Raw genomic sequence first — 19503 nt, 5'->3', positions numbered from 1 at the left:
TCCAATGGCTAGTGATGCGAAACCCGATGGGAACGAAAACAGTGGATGGATCAAGGTTAGTAACAAAATAGCATAAAAGAATAGCGTTATAAAAATTTTGAATTCGCCGCGATTGCTATCTTGAGACAAGTTGAATTTATTTTTCCCGGAGATAGTGCAAAACGTCAAAGCTAGTTTGTGCCTAAATGCAGAATCCAGAGAACCCAGAAAGGGACTCTTATGACTGGATTTCGTGCTCAAATTAAAAACTCACCTGGGGGAATGCCGCGGTAGGTGCCTAAAAACATGAGATCTAAAACAGTGTGAGGAAGTCAGAAAGGAAAAATCTGCACTGCTTTGAAGGGACAATTCAAGTTGCAGGAACTTCCGCAAAAGTCAACTGTGAGTTCTCATCTCACTATGAAGTGCCTTACATGCCTCATGTCAACATTCGCGAAGGCATGTTTAAACGACATTAGTCGATCCTATCGTGAGGAGAAAAAGCATAAAGCAAGACAGTGCAATAGGTATGCAAATACCTTTTTGTGAAGGAAATGAGATATGGGGGGGGGGGGGGATAACCGGTGATATTGGTGCCAGGGTTGTAACTCTCCGTTATGAGTGACATCATAGATGGAGAGTTGGGAAAGGCGTACTTCTGGGCTACAAGATGCAGACTCAGCATAAATTCGACCACAATGGAACTAATGCTTTTCACTATCAAGAAAAGGGCACCCGAATTTTACCACTCTCAGCCTGATGAACTAAGATTAGTTCTTTCTTTCAATCAAAGTATCTAGGCGTAATCATGGATCCAAAGCTAAATTAGAGATTGGACACAGAACTGAGGATCTTTGCAAGGAAATGGAGTCGCCGATTGATGATGGTTCTCTGGATGTACTTAGTTATGGTACGTACCAACCTAACCTATGGCATGGACTGAGTAAAAAATACAACAGAATGAAGCTTAATAAAATTATATTACCAGGGTATAGTAACATAATAGGCGAAGTCCAGTGGGTTCGGAGTGGGAGTCTCCACAGATACACATAGTGTAAGCGACTCGTACGGTCTCTCAGAATTCGCTAATGTATTCTAAGCGGAACCCTTGGGCATGATCTGAGACACGAGCGTAGAATAATTATTTAGAACAATACCAAATGAACATGCAGGTCCTGTACTCAGCGACGACATCCTCCAGTCTGATGAGGCAATGCAGAAACGGACTGAAAAGTCTGGGGGGCATTCATAAGGTTACCGGTCTCTGGGTTCCCGGTCATAGGAACATAGAGAGATATGAGTAGGCTGATGGACTAGTCAGACGGGATACCGTCTGTGTTTCGCTGACGACTATTAAGGGAGGAATTCCCTCACACTGCTTAGTAGTGATATCAATTAGCAAAGGCTTACCACCTGCATGAAGTCAAGGACGATTTGGTCCGCTTCTAACATAACCCGATCACGAAAGCTGTTGCGCCAGACGCTTGCCAACGTACAATTCGCATTGCCGAAGCTGTGAAGAAAGGATAGCAAGTTCTTTTGGTATTGAGGACCGCAGAGATATCTCTAGCTGCATTGTGGGAGAACTGCTTTCTTTCGTGAAAGCTATGAGCTGGCTCAGATGATCTGAGTCACCTCAATTCTGCTGCCCTTACTTTTTCCTTAACAGTCATGGACTATGGAGATTGTGTCATCGGCACGGCACACTGGATTACGAATTGGGTTTCTTGGAGGTGCCACTGATACCAAATGGAAATTGCCATAGAAAGGGAAACTGTCATGGTTGCATATGCGATACAAACTCAACTCGCGGAGCAGGGTACGGTTACTGCGCCATATCATGTTCTATTAGTCAGGCAGTGTACGGGTGAGAATAAGTAGTATATACGTTTACAGCTACTACGTCCCACCACATACATATAGCACTGATTGAATTCACGGAAATGTTTGACACTCTTGTTTCCGACTCGAGAGGATGAAGTCCAATAATGATTGCGGATGAGTTAAACATGTGTGACCTTGAGTGGGTAGCAGTAAAGCAAAGTCAGTGAGGTGTAGTCTACTAGCCACTTTTGTGCAGTGGGATGTAGTATTGGCCAAAGAAAGTGGCGTTAACACCTTTCGGAAAGAGGGACTGACCCGGTTGTGAACTTGACCTTCGTGAGCCCTGCACTGTCACGCGCTTTGTCCTGATACGCACTGAAGTCAACACCTAAAGCGATCACTAGGCAATCTTTTTTTATCAATGGGGGATCCACATGGCAAAGAAACGGTTTGACCGAAGCGGAGAAAGATGCTAAGCAGCTCTACAAAAACTTTGGACCTTTACACCGACATGGCTATACTAAACTATTGAAACAGATTCTTTTTCGGAAAAAGCTCTCTGTGTGGTACAATGCATCGCCAAACGAGGTGACGCCTCCATTCCTGGGAGACGGACATTTCCAATAAAAAAACTCAACTACTAGTGGAATAGTGAATTGGCCAGCCTTCAATCAGCCTGCCGCGCAATCAGAAGAATGGCTCAGAAGGCGGAAGGTAGAATCGATTAGGCGCAAAGGAAACACGCCTACAAGGAAGCCTAATACCCATATACTGAGAAAATATTTTAAGGGGCTCTTTTTGAAGGCGGACGTAAACCCTTGGGGAAGCGCCAATAAAATCGTGATGAGATGACTCAGAGACTCAGAGGAAATTTTAGAGGAGGTCTATCAAATCGATCAATCCGTGACGCCATGAAATTGGTTACTGGCTTAGTCGGAAATGGACGGAAAGCATATTGTGTGATGGTGACCCCGCATGCGAGAAACGCATTTCATTTGGCCAAATGGAACCTAACACGGAAATCCCTGACATAGATTGGGATCCCTACGTATCTCGCTGCAAAAAATGTAATAGCTATTAACAAAAATGGATGAAGTCCATTGCGGTCTGACACTTGAGAAGGAAAAAACGGAACGGTTCCCACTACTAAGCGCCGTAAAAGAAATTAACTGCATTCAAATTAGGAATCATACCAAATACTTGGGAGAAGATAGATGTGAAGCTCAATTATAATCGAAACGCTCAGTATGCTTGTCCCAAAGAATTAACTACAAGTATGTCCGGATAGCTGGGTGGTTAGAACACAGGGCTATCTTACGGAAGGTCGCGGTCCAAATCTCACTGGTGGTAGTGGGATTTGTACCGTGTTTTGACGTCGGATACCATTCGACTCAGCTGTGAATGAGTACCTGAGTCAAATCAGGGTAATAATCTTGGGCGAGCGCAATACTGACCACACTGCCACCTATAGTGTACTATAGTGTATCGTAATGGTCTTGAATAAAGTGCTCTAACACACTTCAAGGCCCTGTTCCGATATGGATTGTTCGCCAATGATTATTATTATGGTTTTGGTAAGGATGATGACAAACATATGAGGGCTGTGATATACTTCTAGGTTGCTTAGAGCCAGAGTGGTGAGCTCGATCTTGCTTTACGCAACCATAGTTTGGCTGGAATTGCAAATTGGGAAAGAGTCGGTGGGCACACAGGTTGATGCTTGCTATTAAGGAGTGGATCGAAAGAAACCGTTGGGGGGGGGGGGTGAGTTATAATCTTAGCCAAGCCAGAATGAGGCGGTTACGGTCTCTGTGTATAAAAAAAAGAGACTAAAATGAGCTAGCTCTCCTCGTGATGGAATACCTTATGTTGGTTTTACGCAGCCGTGGTGGATAGCCGGGAGTGATTTTAGTAGATAAAAATCCCATCTCTAGGCCAGTGCCTTTTGAAGATTTCCATCTTCCAAAGAAGAACATTAACATTGAATCGAAATCAATGAGGTTTTTATTTACACAAAACTTTTAAAAGAAGAATAGCTGTTAATCGACCCGTCCAATATAAGCGCTTCGCTAGTACGACTTACAGAAAACTTGTGACAGGGGTAGTCAAAGGTCGACTCCAGCGCCGAAGAATATCCAGCACACAACTATGCTTTCGATAGGGTGAGAGCCATTTCAAATTGGTGATTATGATGAATCAACATATGGGTTGATTTTTACGGTGAAGCGAAAAGATTTCAGTTCTCTGCATCATAAATGGTGACACAACCTAACTAATTTCCAATGCAATTTCCGTTTATTTTTTTTTTTTTTTTGAATGTGGCTTATGTATTCGCTTTTGTTTGACTCAGGTCACTCAGGTTTATCCTGCGTATATTATTGACGCTTATTTTATTGGAACGAAGTAGACAGAATGGTTTATAGAAAATCTAACCCGGCGTTACAGAATATGTACTGTAGACAAGAAACTATGCGTCCACGCTACAATAAATCTAGATGGCGCATTAAGTACATGGAGCTAATTATTAGCTATAAATTGGAAAACTAAATGGTATGTAGCAGGGATAATAATAATCAACGACCTCCTGATTATTGTTAAATAAGAAAACTTGCTGACAAAGTTGCCTGTCCACAACAATGCTCCCACCATTATACCACATCATTCTGATACCTGACAAGTCTCTTCCGGATCTTTTTCATTTATAAATGATAATGCTGTAGTAGTTGCACAGTCTTAATGACCAAATATAAATTGTCGGAGCAGAATTCTTTATCATAGAAAATGTTTCCAAGACATTTTATTAAACTTCGGTCAAAACCACTACGAATAATGCAACTCTAATTGCTGGTGACAACAGGTGAATTAATAACAATAATCTAAATAAATAAAATTAGATTTAACGAATGGGATTTCTTATAAAATATGTATCTCAGGCTGAAATAAGCATACAGCCAGAAAGAGTATACTTTTTGAAAAAAGAAGGAACAAGCTAAATGGCAAAAACTCTTCACTAAATATTCTTTTTAAGCTCCCCAGGTAGAACCCTTTCTGTATAATCACCCATTTGAATTACCGTATTTGTAGAGCTTCTACTACTTCCTGGTACGAAAGTCGAAAAATACGTGAATCTATTCTTAGTAGCATATCATTAAGAGAAGGAAGAAATCTTTACATGTCTCTTCGCAACATGTGCAATAATGGCTTGGGACGCTAATAAAAATGCAAATTTTTACCGTGAAAATTTTGATGACAAAGCGTTATCTTAAGAACAAATGTTTAAAGTAAATTGAAAAGAAAATAAAAAAAATTGCCCACTAATTAAACTGACGCAAAACAGGAAGAAAATAATTATTCGGGTTGATAACAGTTATTAAATGATGCGTTTATTGTACAAAAAACTCTTTTCAATAAGGATACTCCATTATCCTGAACAAATTCCATTAATTTCTATGTAAAATACACAATAAATTATCATCAGATTTGAATCTCGTAAATCATTAGTCGCCGACGATAAAACTACCGTACCATATCACACCAAGAAAAACAAACTGAAATCCAGAATCTAAGCACTTTTGACGTGTTTTCTGCCATTTTTTATATAAAACGCTTTAGGTTTTTTCTCAAAAAATACTTTCATTTATTCGTTAAATAGGTTCTAAAGTGTTTACCCAGTAGTTTACAGTTAACAAGAATGCTTCCCCAACGCAGATAGGCCTACGTACTGATTGGCAATTCACTTTAATATCGTACTGACAATCTACGATGTGTTAAGATACGATAACTTTATACGGCAAAGGACCGAAGTCGATCTTTAACGCCTGAGAAAAAGAAGAGTACAGTTAACCTAGATATCATGTATGGCGCATTATGGTAATTTTAATCGAATTTTTGCTTGAGTATGTTTTGCGAATGAGTCCGGTTTCACTTTGTGTCAATTTTCGGATCTCTTCTCTTCCTTTTCGCAACTGAAGGTTTTTAACCTCAACATTTAGTACAAAACCTTACAAGGATCTCAATATAATTATTTAACCTAGTATAGGTAAATGCAATGCGCGGTAGCAGATGCAATCTGCCCTGCCAGTTACATCCCAATCGCAGGTGTCCAATCTGGAGGTGCCATAGTAAGAAATTAAGATTTGCGCTAAGATCCACCGATTCCATAACCCTAAGCTGCTTAGAGTATGGTATAGTTTGTCACTTTTTATGGTTTTGTGTGAACACAAAACCTTATTAAAATCGGTTTACCGTCTGTCTGTCTGTTTGTCTGTCTTTTTTTTTTTTTGTTATGGATGGAGGTGGAAATCTTACAAAGACACTGTCGTGCCAGGTTGCAGCAGCGTGTGGGATTCTCACCCACTAAAACCACCCCCACTTTCTCCTTTTTCCTTCCCCGCGGGACTGCCGCAAAGCATTACTTCGCGGGGTGGACTGCGCTTTACGCGACCACGCCTTCCGTTCTTCGCGTCCTCCTTGCGCGCTCCGCTCTTCCAAGCTCCTCTTGTATTCGTTTGATTGCGGTGTTCACCGCACACTAGTTTCCCTCCGATTTCAACATTTCCCCGACGATGTTCTGCGGGCTTAGAGTGGTTTTTTTTCAGGGAGTCTTCCAGACTCCTCCATTCTCCTGTGAGGAGTGGCCAGATCTCCCATCAGGCGCGACCCCAGCTGGCGGATAGGGGCATATGTGTTCATGCACTTTTCTTTTTTGATTGTGCATGGGCTAGTGTCTGCTCATCTCTGGTACGCGGACCAAAATGGCTATGGGAAGGATACCCAGAACATAAAACCACCATGGAAGACGAGAGAAGGAGGAAACTTACGGTGCAGGGGCTCGGAACTCCAGTACCGGCGGCTTTTGGGAGTGAACAAACGGGCTCCCGGTCGTCGATATCCCTCGACCGCAGTGCCTCGGTGGTGGAAAACTTGGCCACCTTGGCATATAATGCTACAAGTGATTTGGATCTGGAGAAGGAAGTATTCAAGCGAAGTACGACTTTACCGAGAACACCAATAACAAGACCAAACAAAGACGAACTAAAGGCAGCTTTTTGGACAACAAAAACCGTGACAACATCCACTGCACATGTTCAAGATGCTCGACAGCAGGAGGTGCTCCAGGAACAAGGAAGAGATCCATTCAAAAGAAGCTCATCAACTTTGAGATCTCCACCAATGCCAAAGACGATGAAGGATAAAGTACAGGCCAAAAGTGAAGAACCATGTAAAAGGAGTAACCTTGCCGGGACTTATAGGGAGCAGAGTCCCGATCCGGAGGAATTACCCTTCACCCAGCTTGGGGCAAAAATAGTTGAGCTGTCCGAGTTTATCAAGGACAAGCACAACGTGCACCAAGCCATAAAGAATATGGTGAGGGCTATTAGAGTTCTCTATAATAGATCACAGATGGAGGAAAAGAATAATAAGAACACGCCGAACCCCGCTGTGCCAACAGTATCACAAGCGACCCAAGTGACGCCTAACCGTACTACCATCGAATCCCAGCGAAATAAACGAGTACGTGATAAAGAGGGGGATCCTTTAAGTAATCAGCAGGCGCCTAAGAGAAAAAAAGGCGGACAGGACATCCGGAAAACCAACACCAACAGGTCAGAAGGAGGAAACCGAACAGCGAATCTAGGAAACTCGACCAGCGTTGCGAAGCCCAAGACCAGCGAAAACGATGGATGGACTAAAGTTACCAACAAAAAAGCGGAACGAAAGGCAAAAGTGCGAACTCGTCCAGATGTAATTGTTATCTCCAGTAAGGGCAATCTGTCCTACGCGGAGATACTCAAAAAGGTCAAAGCGGATCCCGACCTAAAAGATCTGAGCGGAAATGTAAACCAAATCCGAAGAACCCAGAAAGGGGATCTCATGTTCGAGCTGAAAAGATCCAGCGTGGGCAAAACTGATGACTTTCGCACTCAAGTGAAAAACTCACTTGGGGAGAATGCCGCAGTGCGTGCCCAAAAACATGAGATCTACCTTCAATGTAAAGATCTCGAAGAAGTAACATCAAAAGAAGAAATTTGTATTGCTCTGAAGGAGCAATTCAAGTTGAAAGAACTCACCGAGGAGTCTATTGTGGGCTTACGAAAAGCCTATGGTGGTACTCAAACAGCCACAATACGAGTACCAGCGGAGGCAGCACAGATGTTATTGGCTGCCGGAAGGGTTCGGATTGGATGGGTTGTCTGCCGTTTAAGGGAACAAATTTCACTGAAGAGGTGCTTTAAATGCCTCATGTTTGGACACTTCGCGAAGGCTTGCACCAGCAGCATTGATCGATCCGATCGATGCAGAAGGTGTGGGGAGAAAGGCCATATTGCCAGAGAGTGCAATAGGGACCCCAAGTGCCTATTGTGCGAAGTAAAAGAGGGACAGGATAACCGGCATATTGCCGGGAGTGGTAAATGTCCAGAATTTAGGAAGGCGCTCACTGCAATGAGAAAATGAGGTTTATTCAAATAAACCTGAATCATTGCAGGGTAGGTCAGGATTTACTTGAGCAGGCCACGTTCGAATCTGAGATGGAAATCGCCATCATAAGCGAACCGTATAGACACCGTCACGGTGGCATATGGGTCAAAGATTCGACTGGTGGAGCGGCGATATGGGCTTGCGGTCTACAGGCCATACAATGTACTGCAAGTCAGGCAGGCAGCGGCTTCGTGTGGGCGAAAATAAGTGGTGTATATGTATACATCTGCTACGCCCCACCAAGTTGGACACTGTCTGAATTCGAGCAAATGCTTGATAATCTTGTTCTCGACGCGAAGGGACGAAGTCCAAAGGTGATTGCTGGCGATTTCAATGCTTGGGCCCTAGAGTGGGGTAGTAGGGAATCAAATGCTAGGGGGCGCAGTTTATTAGAAGCTTTTGCGCAGATGGACATAGTTTTGGCTAACGAAGGTGCTGTAAACACCTTCCAGAAAGGGGGTCAGGCTCGGTTGTAGACCTGACCTTTGTCAGCCCTTCGCTGGCGCGTGGTATGTCATGGTGCGTCAGTGAACGCTACACCCACAGCGATCACCAGGCAGTTTTCTTTGAGACATGTGTCGAACCTCAGGGCAAAGAGCTATCACGCCCGAAACCGAAAAAGATTTCGGGCTGGTCTCCAAAATCTTTGGATGAACAGAACTTCTTAGAGGTGTGGTTGGATCAACCTGATTTAGCATGCGCCTCTACGGAAAGAGCTGTCCATCTGGCTCAATGCATCGCCAAAGCATGTGACGCGTCCATGCCTAGGAGGTGCGCATTCCCCCGTAGAAGACCAAACTACTGGTGGAATGATGAACTGATCGGCCTTCGATCAGCTTGCCACCGAGCGAGAAGAGCGGCTCAGAGGGCGGTAGGTAGAGTCGATCAAGGGCAGAAAGAGTGCGCCTACAAGGCAGCCCGCAAAACCCTCAAGCTCGCCATCCAGCGAAGCAAGAGGAAATGCTTTAGGGAGCTCTGCTCAGAAGCGGACGTAAATCCGTGGGGGAGAGCTTATGGAATCGTGATGGGACGATTTAGAGGCCGTTCGTCCCCGCAGATCACGTGCCCCGCCCTCTTATTGAAAATCATCCAGGGGTTATTCCCCCAGCAAGAGGAGAACACCGACACATTCCAACCACCTCTGAATGTGACGGCAATCCCGCCAGTCACCAGAGACGAGCTCCTGGAGATCTGCGGCAGAATAGGAGACAATAAAGCACCGGGTCTGGACGGAGTACCGAATATGGCCCTTAAGCTTGCCGTGAAATCCAGGCCGGACATGTTTGCTGAGTTGTTCGAAGCGTGCATGTCCGAGGGAATATTTGCAGCGGTATGGAAGCGGCAGAAGTTGGTGCTTCTGCCTAAGCCTGGTAAACCTCCAGGTGAACCATCCTCATACCGACTCATATGTCTTTTGGACACGGTGGGGAAAATGCTAGAGCGGGTAATCTATAATAGATTACTCCCAGTAGTTGAGAGCCAAGGCGGCCTTTCAGATCGGCAGTATGGATTCCGTAAAGCCAGATCAACCATTGATGCCATCAAATTGGTTACTGGCTTGGCCGAAGATGCAACCCACGGAAAGGGTAGTACCAGCAAATATTGGGTGGTAGTAACCCTGGACGTGAAAAATGCATTCAATTCGGCCAATTGGAATCTAATCCGGAAATCCCTAGCGAAGGTTGGTATTCCCGCCTACCTCGCCGCAATTGTCGATAGTTATTTAACTGAAAGGAGGCTCTGGTACGACACTGATGACGGACCGCAGGAGTACGTCGTTTCCGCGGGTGTCCCGCAGGGCTCCGTATTGGGCCCACTACTGTGGAACATCATGTACAACGATGTACTTAATCTTCCCCTTCCGGAGGAAGCCACAGTGGTGGGTTACGCTGACGACATTGCACTGGTTGTTGTCGCAAAGCATCTCGAAGATGCTGAGTTATACTCAAGCGAGGCAATCAGTGCTGTCAAATGCTGGTTGGAGAGCTCTGGTCTGACGCTTGCGGAGGAAAAAACGGAAGCGGTCCTCATCACGAAGCGCCGGAAGAGAAATTACGCCTGTGTTAGAGTCGGGAATCATATCATCACTTCCAAGCCGGCCATCAAATACTTGGGAGTGGTGATAGACAGGAAGCTCAGCTATAAGCAACACGTACAGTATGTTTGTGATAAATCATCCACTGCTAGTATGGCCCTGGCCAGGATGATACCGAACGTGGGAGGGCCACGGCATATCTCTAGGTTGCTTATAGCCAGGGTGGTGACCTTAATCATGCTCTATGCGACCCCAGTTTGGAGCGAGGCGTTGCGGATGTCAGTTAACACTAGCAAACTGAATGCAGTCTACAGGAGGACAGCTCTGAGGGTATGCTCTGGCTTCAGGACTGTCTCAGATGATGCAGCATTCGTCATCTCTGGAATGATGCCCATTGACATCTTGGCAGATGAGATGGCGAATATATACCATGCGAAGCCAATCTCTCCCTTATTGCAGACGAAGAAGGCTGAGAGGGAGAGAGATGGCAAGAGCGGTGGGAACGCTCGGGAAAGGGTCGGTGGACTCACAGGCTCATTCCCGCCATCAAGGAGTGGTTGGAGAGACGACACGGTGAGGTTAATTATAATCTCACCCAGTTTCTCACGGGACATGGAGGATATCTCCAATACCTTCACAGGTTTAAATTGGAGACCTCACCCGACTGTCCAAATTGCGATGGAGTCCCAGAGGACCCAGAGCATGTATTCTTCCACTGTCCGAGATTTGTGGAAGAAAGGAGGAATCTAGAGGAGACTCTAGGAGAGGTGCTGGTACCAGAAAATCTGGTGCCGAAAATGCTAGCACATCAAGAGAATTGGGATGCGGTCAACTCCATGATCGCATCAATTCAAGATAAATTGCGAAAGGCAGAGGAAAGGAGAAAAACGCGGTCACGTGCGCCGCGTATAGAAGAAATGGGATTAAGCTAGAGTGAGCTGACTCCGCCCCGTGATGTAATTACCTTATGGTGGTTCCGCGGGGCAGGGAGGGAGTCGGGGGTGGTTTTAGTGGGTAAAAATCCCACACGCTGGTGTGTCTAGACCAGTGTCTTTTGAAGATTTCCACCTCCTCAAAAAAAAAAAAAAGACTCCTCCTTTCTGAGAGAAATCGTGGACAGTGGGACATAACATGCTCCGGGTCCTCAGGTGTGCAACCACATTCAGGACACAAAGGAGAATCATCCAGCCTGAATTGGTGCAGGTACTTCCTGTAACCGCCATGTCCTGACAGGAATTGCGTCAGATGATAGTTAATCTCACCGCGTCATCGCTGGATCCACTGCTCAATACGGGGAATCAAAGTGTGGGTCCAGCGACCCCTCTGCGAGTCATCCCACCGTTTCTGCCACTTCTCCAGCGACTCTCACCTTACCGCCTTTCGCTATTCTGCATCCTTTTCAAAAGGATTGATTTCCCTTGTCTCGTACAAGCAGCGTGTCTCACTTGCCAGAATGTCTATCGGGATCGTTCCCGCAATAACACACGCTGCCTCGCCTGATATTGTTCTGAAGGCGCTGCACACCCTCAGCGCCAGTAAGCGGTAAGTCATATTCACTCTCCTACGATTACTCTCACACGCTAGTGCTTCCTCCCAAACTGGTGCCGCGTATAATAGTGTGGAGCGTCTGTCTGTCTGTCTGTCCGTCTGTGTGTCTGTCTGTCTGTCTGCCCGTCTGTCCGTCACACGCATTTTTCTCGGAGACAGTTATAGCGATTGATACCAAATTTGGTAGAAAGGTGGGAACTGTGAACGCTCACGGATACAGTAAATTACATCCTTTTACGTCGAATTTAAGGGGGGTCCCCATACATGCAAAAGGGCGGTGTAAAATTTTTTTTCATCAAATGTAGTTATGTGGGGTATCAAATTGAAGGTCTCGATTAGTACTTTTGAAAGCCGATCTTAGTTTTGACATTCGTTGGAAGGGTGGGGAGCGCGGGCGGTTGAAAGTGATCACTTCTTTAAGAGTGCCATTCTCAAAAACTACCAAACCGAAAAATCTGAAAAAAATCAGGAGGCTGCACTATATAGTGCCCGGGCTCCGAAATACCTTCTATGTCAACACCTGTTTAAATAAAGTTAATAATAGTATATTACTACAATTTTTTGTAATTGGTTAGAAACCCCCTTTAGGTTCATCCTAGTACCATGAAATTTTACAGTGATATAGGCTATAATATAGAGCATGATCTTACCAAGTTTGGTCGAAATTGCACTATTACTAACAAAGTTATAATACCTCAAATTTGTTGCTTCTATGAAAATTGAAGACTATGAATGTCAATATCACCCGAAAGTGGATACTCTCACATAATATATGGATATATTACATGCTACGTACTAAGAAATACACAAAACCTTTCGAACCTGAAGCGTCCAGCTTCCGGTTTCCCGACTTGGTTTTTTCTACAATAGACAATGCCTTCATAGGCTTTCCGATCTGGATAATATTTATCAAGGGATTAAATGGCGCACTGAGTCGGATTTTATCCATAATAAAATGGTCACATTATGGCTTATAGATTCCCTTGTTAATCAAGCTATGGAATTGTCCATCCTCCTATAGGGTCCCGAAAATTCTTTGGAGGATTCTTCTTTCAAACGCTCCTAAGGACACAACCTCTGAAGAATACATTAGAACTCTGTCTTGTATAGCTTTGATTCTATGGTAAAACGTTTCGAGTGAAAGCGGGAATTGATTCCATTGAATATCATCAACTATTTATGAATTTCGTCACCGTAACTGATATTGGTTTTGATTTTAAAATTTGCATTGGAGAAATGTGCAGACCAAACTAGCCGAATTCATAGACTTGATTGTTTCCTCTGGTTTTCTTCGGAGTTCATGATAAGTCGCGCATGCTCGCACTTTTTGGGATGAAAACATTATTCGGAAGCAGCATTTTTTTGTTCCGTTGGTAGCTTACAATCATCATCAAATCAAACATGTTTTTAGCCATATTAGTAATAAGTTCCTTTAGGACATCTGGTAATTATGGTTTTTGCGGCAAATATTACTTCACTGTAGGTATTACGGAGCACTTAATTCTAATTTGCTTTAGGGTTTACTCGAACCTTATTATCAAAAGGGATTTCACTTCGTGCCTCAGTTTGTTCATCGTCGCTGTAAAGTGATTAACCCCTGGTTTGATTAAAACTTGCCTCGTCTGTGGAGACCCACATTTGTTTCCTTCTGCGCAAACAGAGACTTTCATCGTTCATTTCATGTGGCACTGCTGGTTGGATGGCCCGTGACCCATTGTTATTGGCACAATTATATAAGTTAAAATATCTATGTATGATTTTGATGGGATATCTAGGGTAGGCTAAGAAAGTTGTTACACTGCCTGGTTGAATCTAAAGTCTCCTCCATAAGGGCATGCATTGAACCAACCTTTTCAAAGGCAACAAAAGCGGGTTGCATTTTGTGGCTCATTAGGGAATCTACTCCGTACACATGATTTACTCATGAGTATTTGTTCCTCCTTAGGAACAAATTTCTTACAACCGATTTATATCACTCTTATATTGAGGCTGGGTATCCGCTAGAGCAGCCGACTTATGGGCTGTGCATTGAGAGAACTCAATGATGAAGAAGGGTCAAACACATGATTGCTACCTTAAACGAAAGGGCTCTTATAAGGGCCCACCCATGGCATTTTGCTTTGCTGATTCGATGAAAATACCAAATATTCTCATTTTCAACACACGTATTAAGTAAAGCCTCGTATAGATTATTTTCAAAAGTTCTCTCTTCCCAAGGCTACAGGCCTTCGACCTCAAGATCGCATTGAAACATTAAATTCATTGATGGTAGGAAATTAAAAGTGCTTTAAAAAAATATGCGCCATGTGAGTTGGGGGTTTAGAAAACACTCAAAATCTTCCCTGCTTGTCGTAAAAGTTGACTAAACGGGTAGACATTTGTGGGCTAGCGATTTCCAAATTTTGAAACTTTACTGCCACCGAAACATCAACAACGACAAGAATGCGGACTGACCTCAAGGCTATGACGTTCGGGTATCGAAGGCAACCTGTGATTGGTTTCTTGAATATATGCACGCTCCTCCGACCATAGAAATCCGGTGTCGGGTTGTTTCTGATGTTAAGTTCAAGACGCACTTAAGTGACATGGAAGCCGGTTCCTAACAGATTTCTGACGGCAAGATTCCCGTCCAGATTAAGAAGTATCACAATTGTAGAGTGCTATGCACCAACTGAGACTTCCCACATAGTGGAGAAGAATCCTCTCTCTCAGCAATTACACGCAGTTTAGGGTAAACTTCCTAAAGATGAAACTATCAGTACTAACAATACTTCGCTCGAACATGGGATGGGGAAACACGATCTTGGTGATCGTAACAATAATAGTGGGAGGATTGTGAATTTGTATAGCCTGTGATATTGTAGAAAGGAATATACTTATGCGGTAGACAGGGAAATGATTTCAGAAGTGGATATCGCATCACGAAGCTACTTGCATATAGTCACAAATCTATCGATGGTCCTATGAAGAACATTAATGGCTGAAGAGCAACTGAAGACTTGGAAAGAACACGCGGTTCTAAACCGTATCAGATCTGGTGAGGTTCCTCCTCTCATGAACGAAATTGCTTTCTTATAACTTATGTAAACCTGAAATACATCGGCAAATATCTCGAAAGATCGATCAACAGAGATCAGGCCCGGTTCCGCTACGGATCCTTCTGCACTGACCACATCAACACCCTACGTACTAATTTGAAACAGTGACCTTAGATTAGATCTTTGCTTCACCTGATCATCTCATCGAATTCGAGAAATCGTTTGACAGCGTGAACAGAATAGCTCTTCCTACTCCTGAGAAATTAATAGTAATTATCAGACGGGTCGTCGCACTCTCGCTATTTGCATTAATGGGAGAACACTTGAAGCGTTGGTCAGTTTATATATCTAGGAATCGTGGTTTCTGCTGATGGTGCGGAAACCAGCCTGCTTACTATTGATCAAACTTTTGACATTTTGGCTGACGCCATACAAGATAAGCTTAGCTGTTATCTTTATGTCAGTAGCTAACACCCAGATATCCCCCCCCCCCCTATTTGGCGCACTCAACACGAGTGCGAAATCATAACGGTAATCCCATTCTTCCACTCTTATATTTCGCATTTTACGGCGACTATTCATTTCATCCACAGGAGAAACTTCACCGGATGTCATACGGTTGAAAATTGTTGTGAGGTATTCTTTCCACTTCCTCAAGCGGTCATCATGAGGGGTTGACCGTTAACGTCCCTCACAAGACCATCGAAACACTTACGACTACACACAAATTCTTTCGCTTGCCTCCGCCGGGCCGTCCAGATGGGATAGTGCTGCAATAGCGAGAAGTCTCATTATTTAATTTCATTTAACCTCAGAATGTCCAGCCTGGAATGCTGGAACTCTCTCTTGCGTTGGCGCAGGGAACATATTGGGGGCTCTAAATACCGTTGTTGAGGAGTGTATCCACATTCCAAAAACAACTCAGCTAAAGATCGACAGCGTGAGAGTCTAAAAGTAACCGCAGCGTGGCTTAACTTTACGCCTGCTACTGTAATGGCATTTTCAAGAAATGCCCCTTTTATTTTAGCCATAAGCGTGTTGCCTTTTCTTCGACTATATTACATACAATTATGTCATCAGCGTATGAAGAAATTTTAGTGATTAAGCAACGTTGATGGCAACTGGTACCTCACTTCTGGTGTTTCAAAACAATGATGCAAAACACAAAGGCGTGATCAGAAATATTGCCAATTAAGTAGGTAAAATGACATGAACACTAGAACCTTGAGGGGAGAAGGAAGAAAAAAGAATTTTGCTTGGGTGGACCTAAGTTAGCCCAATTGGATTTGGGTCATTTTTTTACTTCTTCTACAATTTAACTTGCATGTAGTTGCGTCAGCGAGGATATCACCCCTGATGAATATTTATATCTAGGCATAACTTTAACTGCATTTTTCTAGGTCTACCAATTGCAATTTCTCTACCCCATTTTTATGGAAGGAATGGTTATTGGAACGACTATGTGGAAGGTTTCACCCCAAGCAAGGATAAACATGGATCATTTACAATTATAGAGCCTATCACCGGCGTCCCAGTAGAGCAAATTGCTCGATCACAAAGCAACATGGTACTGCCGAAATTGGTCAACCTTGGTAATAATATCGACCGCTTGAGCGGAGCTGTGATTCCTATGGTTTGGATGGAATACGTAAGTAACTACTCATAATAGTTTGAAAGTTCTTTATTACATTATTTAATAATTTCAGCATCAGGAAAAACTGACAACGATCATCACGTGTATGCTAGTTTTTATTGTGAACATACTTCCAATACTACAATACTTCATATCCGTGTTTATACTGATCGGAAGTGGATTCTACCTCACAACCGGCATCAATCGTCTAGAATTTGAGCGCAAGCTTCGCCATATAAAAGATCCAGTATCCTGAAAGTCTGTTATAGTCATTACTTCTAGGGATTCAACACTTTATTTTTTTTATTGAATATAAGCTAATGTAAGAAAATTTTTGCTTATTAGCCAAAATTTGGGACCAGAACCGTTAAATGTAACAAAATGGAAGCGAAAATTCGTTTTCCAAGGATTCATAGTTTAATTCTTTTCGAATTTCAAGTATTTTTATTGTATATCTGCACATCGTCACCAGTTAGAGATTTCATTTACTGGATATTATACTATAATTATAATAATCGTTGACGCGACAATTAAATTGGATCTGGGCCTTGAAGTGTGTTAAAGCACTTCATTCAAGAACATAACGGTACACTACTACTGAATCGATTAATATCCGACATCCAGTCACGATTACAAATCTCTCTGCTACCACCAAAATTTAAATGACTGAGGTATCCAGACACCAGCACAATCTGCCGATTAATTTGTTTTTTTTCTTTTTAAAATTTTGTGTAAAACAAAACCTTATTAAAGCGATTTTCTGTCTGTCTGTCACACGCTTTTTGCTCGCAAAGGGTTGTGGCGATTCACAACAAATTTAGTAGAAAATTGGGAACTGTGACTCACGCATACAATGAGGTACATCGTCCTACGTTGAATTTGAGGGAAGAGTCTTCATACATGCGAAAGGAGGTCTACATTTTTTTCACAGAATATGGCCATGGGGTATCAAACGAAAGGACTCGATTAATACTCTTCGAAAATGATCTTATTTCTGATATTAATTGATCAAAATACATCTTGTTCCGGCATCTGCACAAATAAAGCTAATAATAGTACAACATTTTGGAAAATTATCTTAACTCCCCTTGGTAGTAGTGTAGGTGGTAATATGCGACATAATTCCTGAAAATTTGAACGCAATCTAACAACTATTAACAAAGTCATTGGAAGTCAAACTTTTACATTTAAAGTAAATATAGTGCACTCTAAGACCTTATGTCGTCATAATTATGTAAAATGAGCTTTTTATGTTTCAGCTTTTTTCATTTATTTGAATATCAGTATCAATTACTGGTGACTGACATGTCTATATGTATGTATGTGCTAATAAAATTTGCGGATAGTGTACAATAAAATGGACATGTGTGAACGTATGTATGATTTCGAGCACAGAGTAAAGTGGAAATGCGTCAAGATGCGTTAGATGAATTGAGATGCAATGTTCGTTTATTCAGGATAAACACAATATTTATATCTTTGATATGCATGTAGGTATGTGTATCTTGTAATTTTCAAAATATGAAGAATATTTTGAATTCTTGGCTATGTAGGAGTGGACAACGTGCATAGAGATTTGCTCATATAAGATGAACATAAAACCTTTATACCTGAAGCTCAAAGTTGAGCTTCCGGTGTTTTGTGTAAAACAATACATCCAAAGAGGTGTGTTAAATTTTCATGGTCATGTGGGATGTAAGAGTATCAGAGTAAACGCGTCGATTAGTACTTGCTGAAGCCGGTATTAGTTTTGACATTGGTTGCAAACGGGAGAAAAGCGAGGTCCGATAAGTTCAAGGACCCGTTCTCAGTAGCTACTCAACCCAAATATCTGAAAATAAATATGATGGTTCATGCGAATGGTATCTAGGCCTTAAAATACTCTCCATACGGATACCTGTTTAAATGAAGTTAACAATAGTATATTACCAAGATCATAAGTATATTCTTTAGAAATTACCTGGAAACTCCTTTAAGTTTATCCTAGAATCATCAGTTGCAGAATAGTGGGCTATACTAAAGGGATGATACTGCCAAGTTTGGTGAAAAACGCTCTATTACTAACCGAGTTATAATAGGTCAAAATTGCCTTTTTTGGGCAAGCTAAGCTTTGGATGTCAGCTACTAAAGTTATTGTTGTGACGAACTAAATGCATAAACATTAAGAGCTAGGTACAAATGAGACAAATGCCCATTCAAATATGCTTATATAAGCAATACAAAAAGGCGTTCAGCTTCTGGTTTCCCAACTTGTTCATTTTCATAATGAGCCGTCTATTCTTGCTTCCATTTATTGTTACTACTCTAATCTAATATCATTGAAGTATGTATGTGCATACGAAATGTCCATCTCTTCCGGTGTTTCCTATTATTGCTCTGATATTATTGCCCATTTTAGTCTCGTGTACGACGTGGATCAGAAAACCCGTTATTAAACAGTTAAATGTTTAGACTTCTAAGTTGGGGCATAATTTGATGAGCTTTTGTAGGAATTATGAAAAGGAGGAGTACAAACCGGAAGCCAGTAGGCGTTAGGACATATCAATATTACGCTGAGAAAAATTGTTTTTTCTTGATTTAACACCTTAAGCGTACTATCTACTGTCTACTTATTTATCTATTTACTCTATTCAGATGTGCAATAAAAACCACCAATGAAACTGTATTATTCAATAGGTTGTACAGTAAAATTGTGTAGTAGTATTCGGGCAGATTATGAAGCTGGTCAGTACTTTTACCATATGGGATTCATATGGTTTGGCCCCCTACATGAGGATGGAGGATTCCGTAGCCTACACAATGATGAAATCTATGAGCGGTACCATGACCGGCCGGTTGTGGATAAAATCCAGCTCAACAGGTTACGATGGGCGGGTCACTTAATTCGAATGGTTAAGAATGATCCCACCCGGAAAGTCTATAAGAAGACGACCCTGCCTAAGATGGAGCGATAGCGTAGGCCAGGA

The 19503-nt window shown here is 42.6% G+C and overlaps 1 protein-coding gene across 3 annotated transcripts in view; it reads left to right on the top strand.

Annotated features, from left to right (window-relative positions):
* LOC119646271 (scavenger receptor class B member 1-like) overlaps positions 1-17913 on the top strand; it is a 66017-nt gene extending 48104 nt beyond the window's left edge. For all 3 annotated transcript variants that reach the window (XM_038046681.1, XM_038046679.1, XM_038046680.1), the window contains exons 4-5: positions 16305-16552; positions 16611-17913. In XM_038046681.1, coding sequence (XP_037902609.1) covers positions 16305-16552; positions 16611-16793 — 431 coding nt within the window. In that variant the 3' untranslated portion in view covers positions 16794-17913. The remainder of the gene's footprint in view (positions 1-16304; positions 16553-16610) is intronic.
* The last annotated feature ends 1590 nt before the right edge of the window (positions 17914-19503 follow it).

The sequence above is a fragment of the Hermetia illucens genome, chromosome 1 (genome assembly GCF_905115235.1).
Source record: "Hermetia illucens chromosome 1, iHerIll2.2.curated.20191125, whole genome shotgun sequence".
Lineage (NCBI taxonomy): Eukaryota > Metazoa > Arthropoda > Insecta > Diptera > Stratiomyidae > Hermetia > Hermetia illucens.
This window is presented reverse-complemented; position numbering and strand designations above follow the sequence as displayed.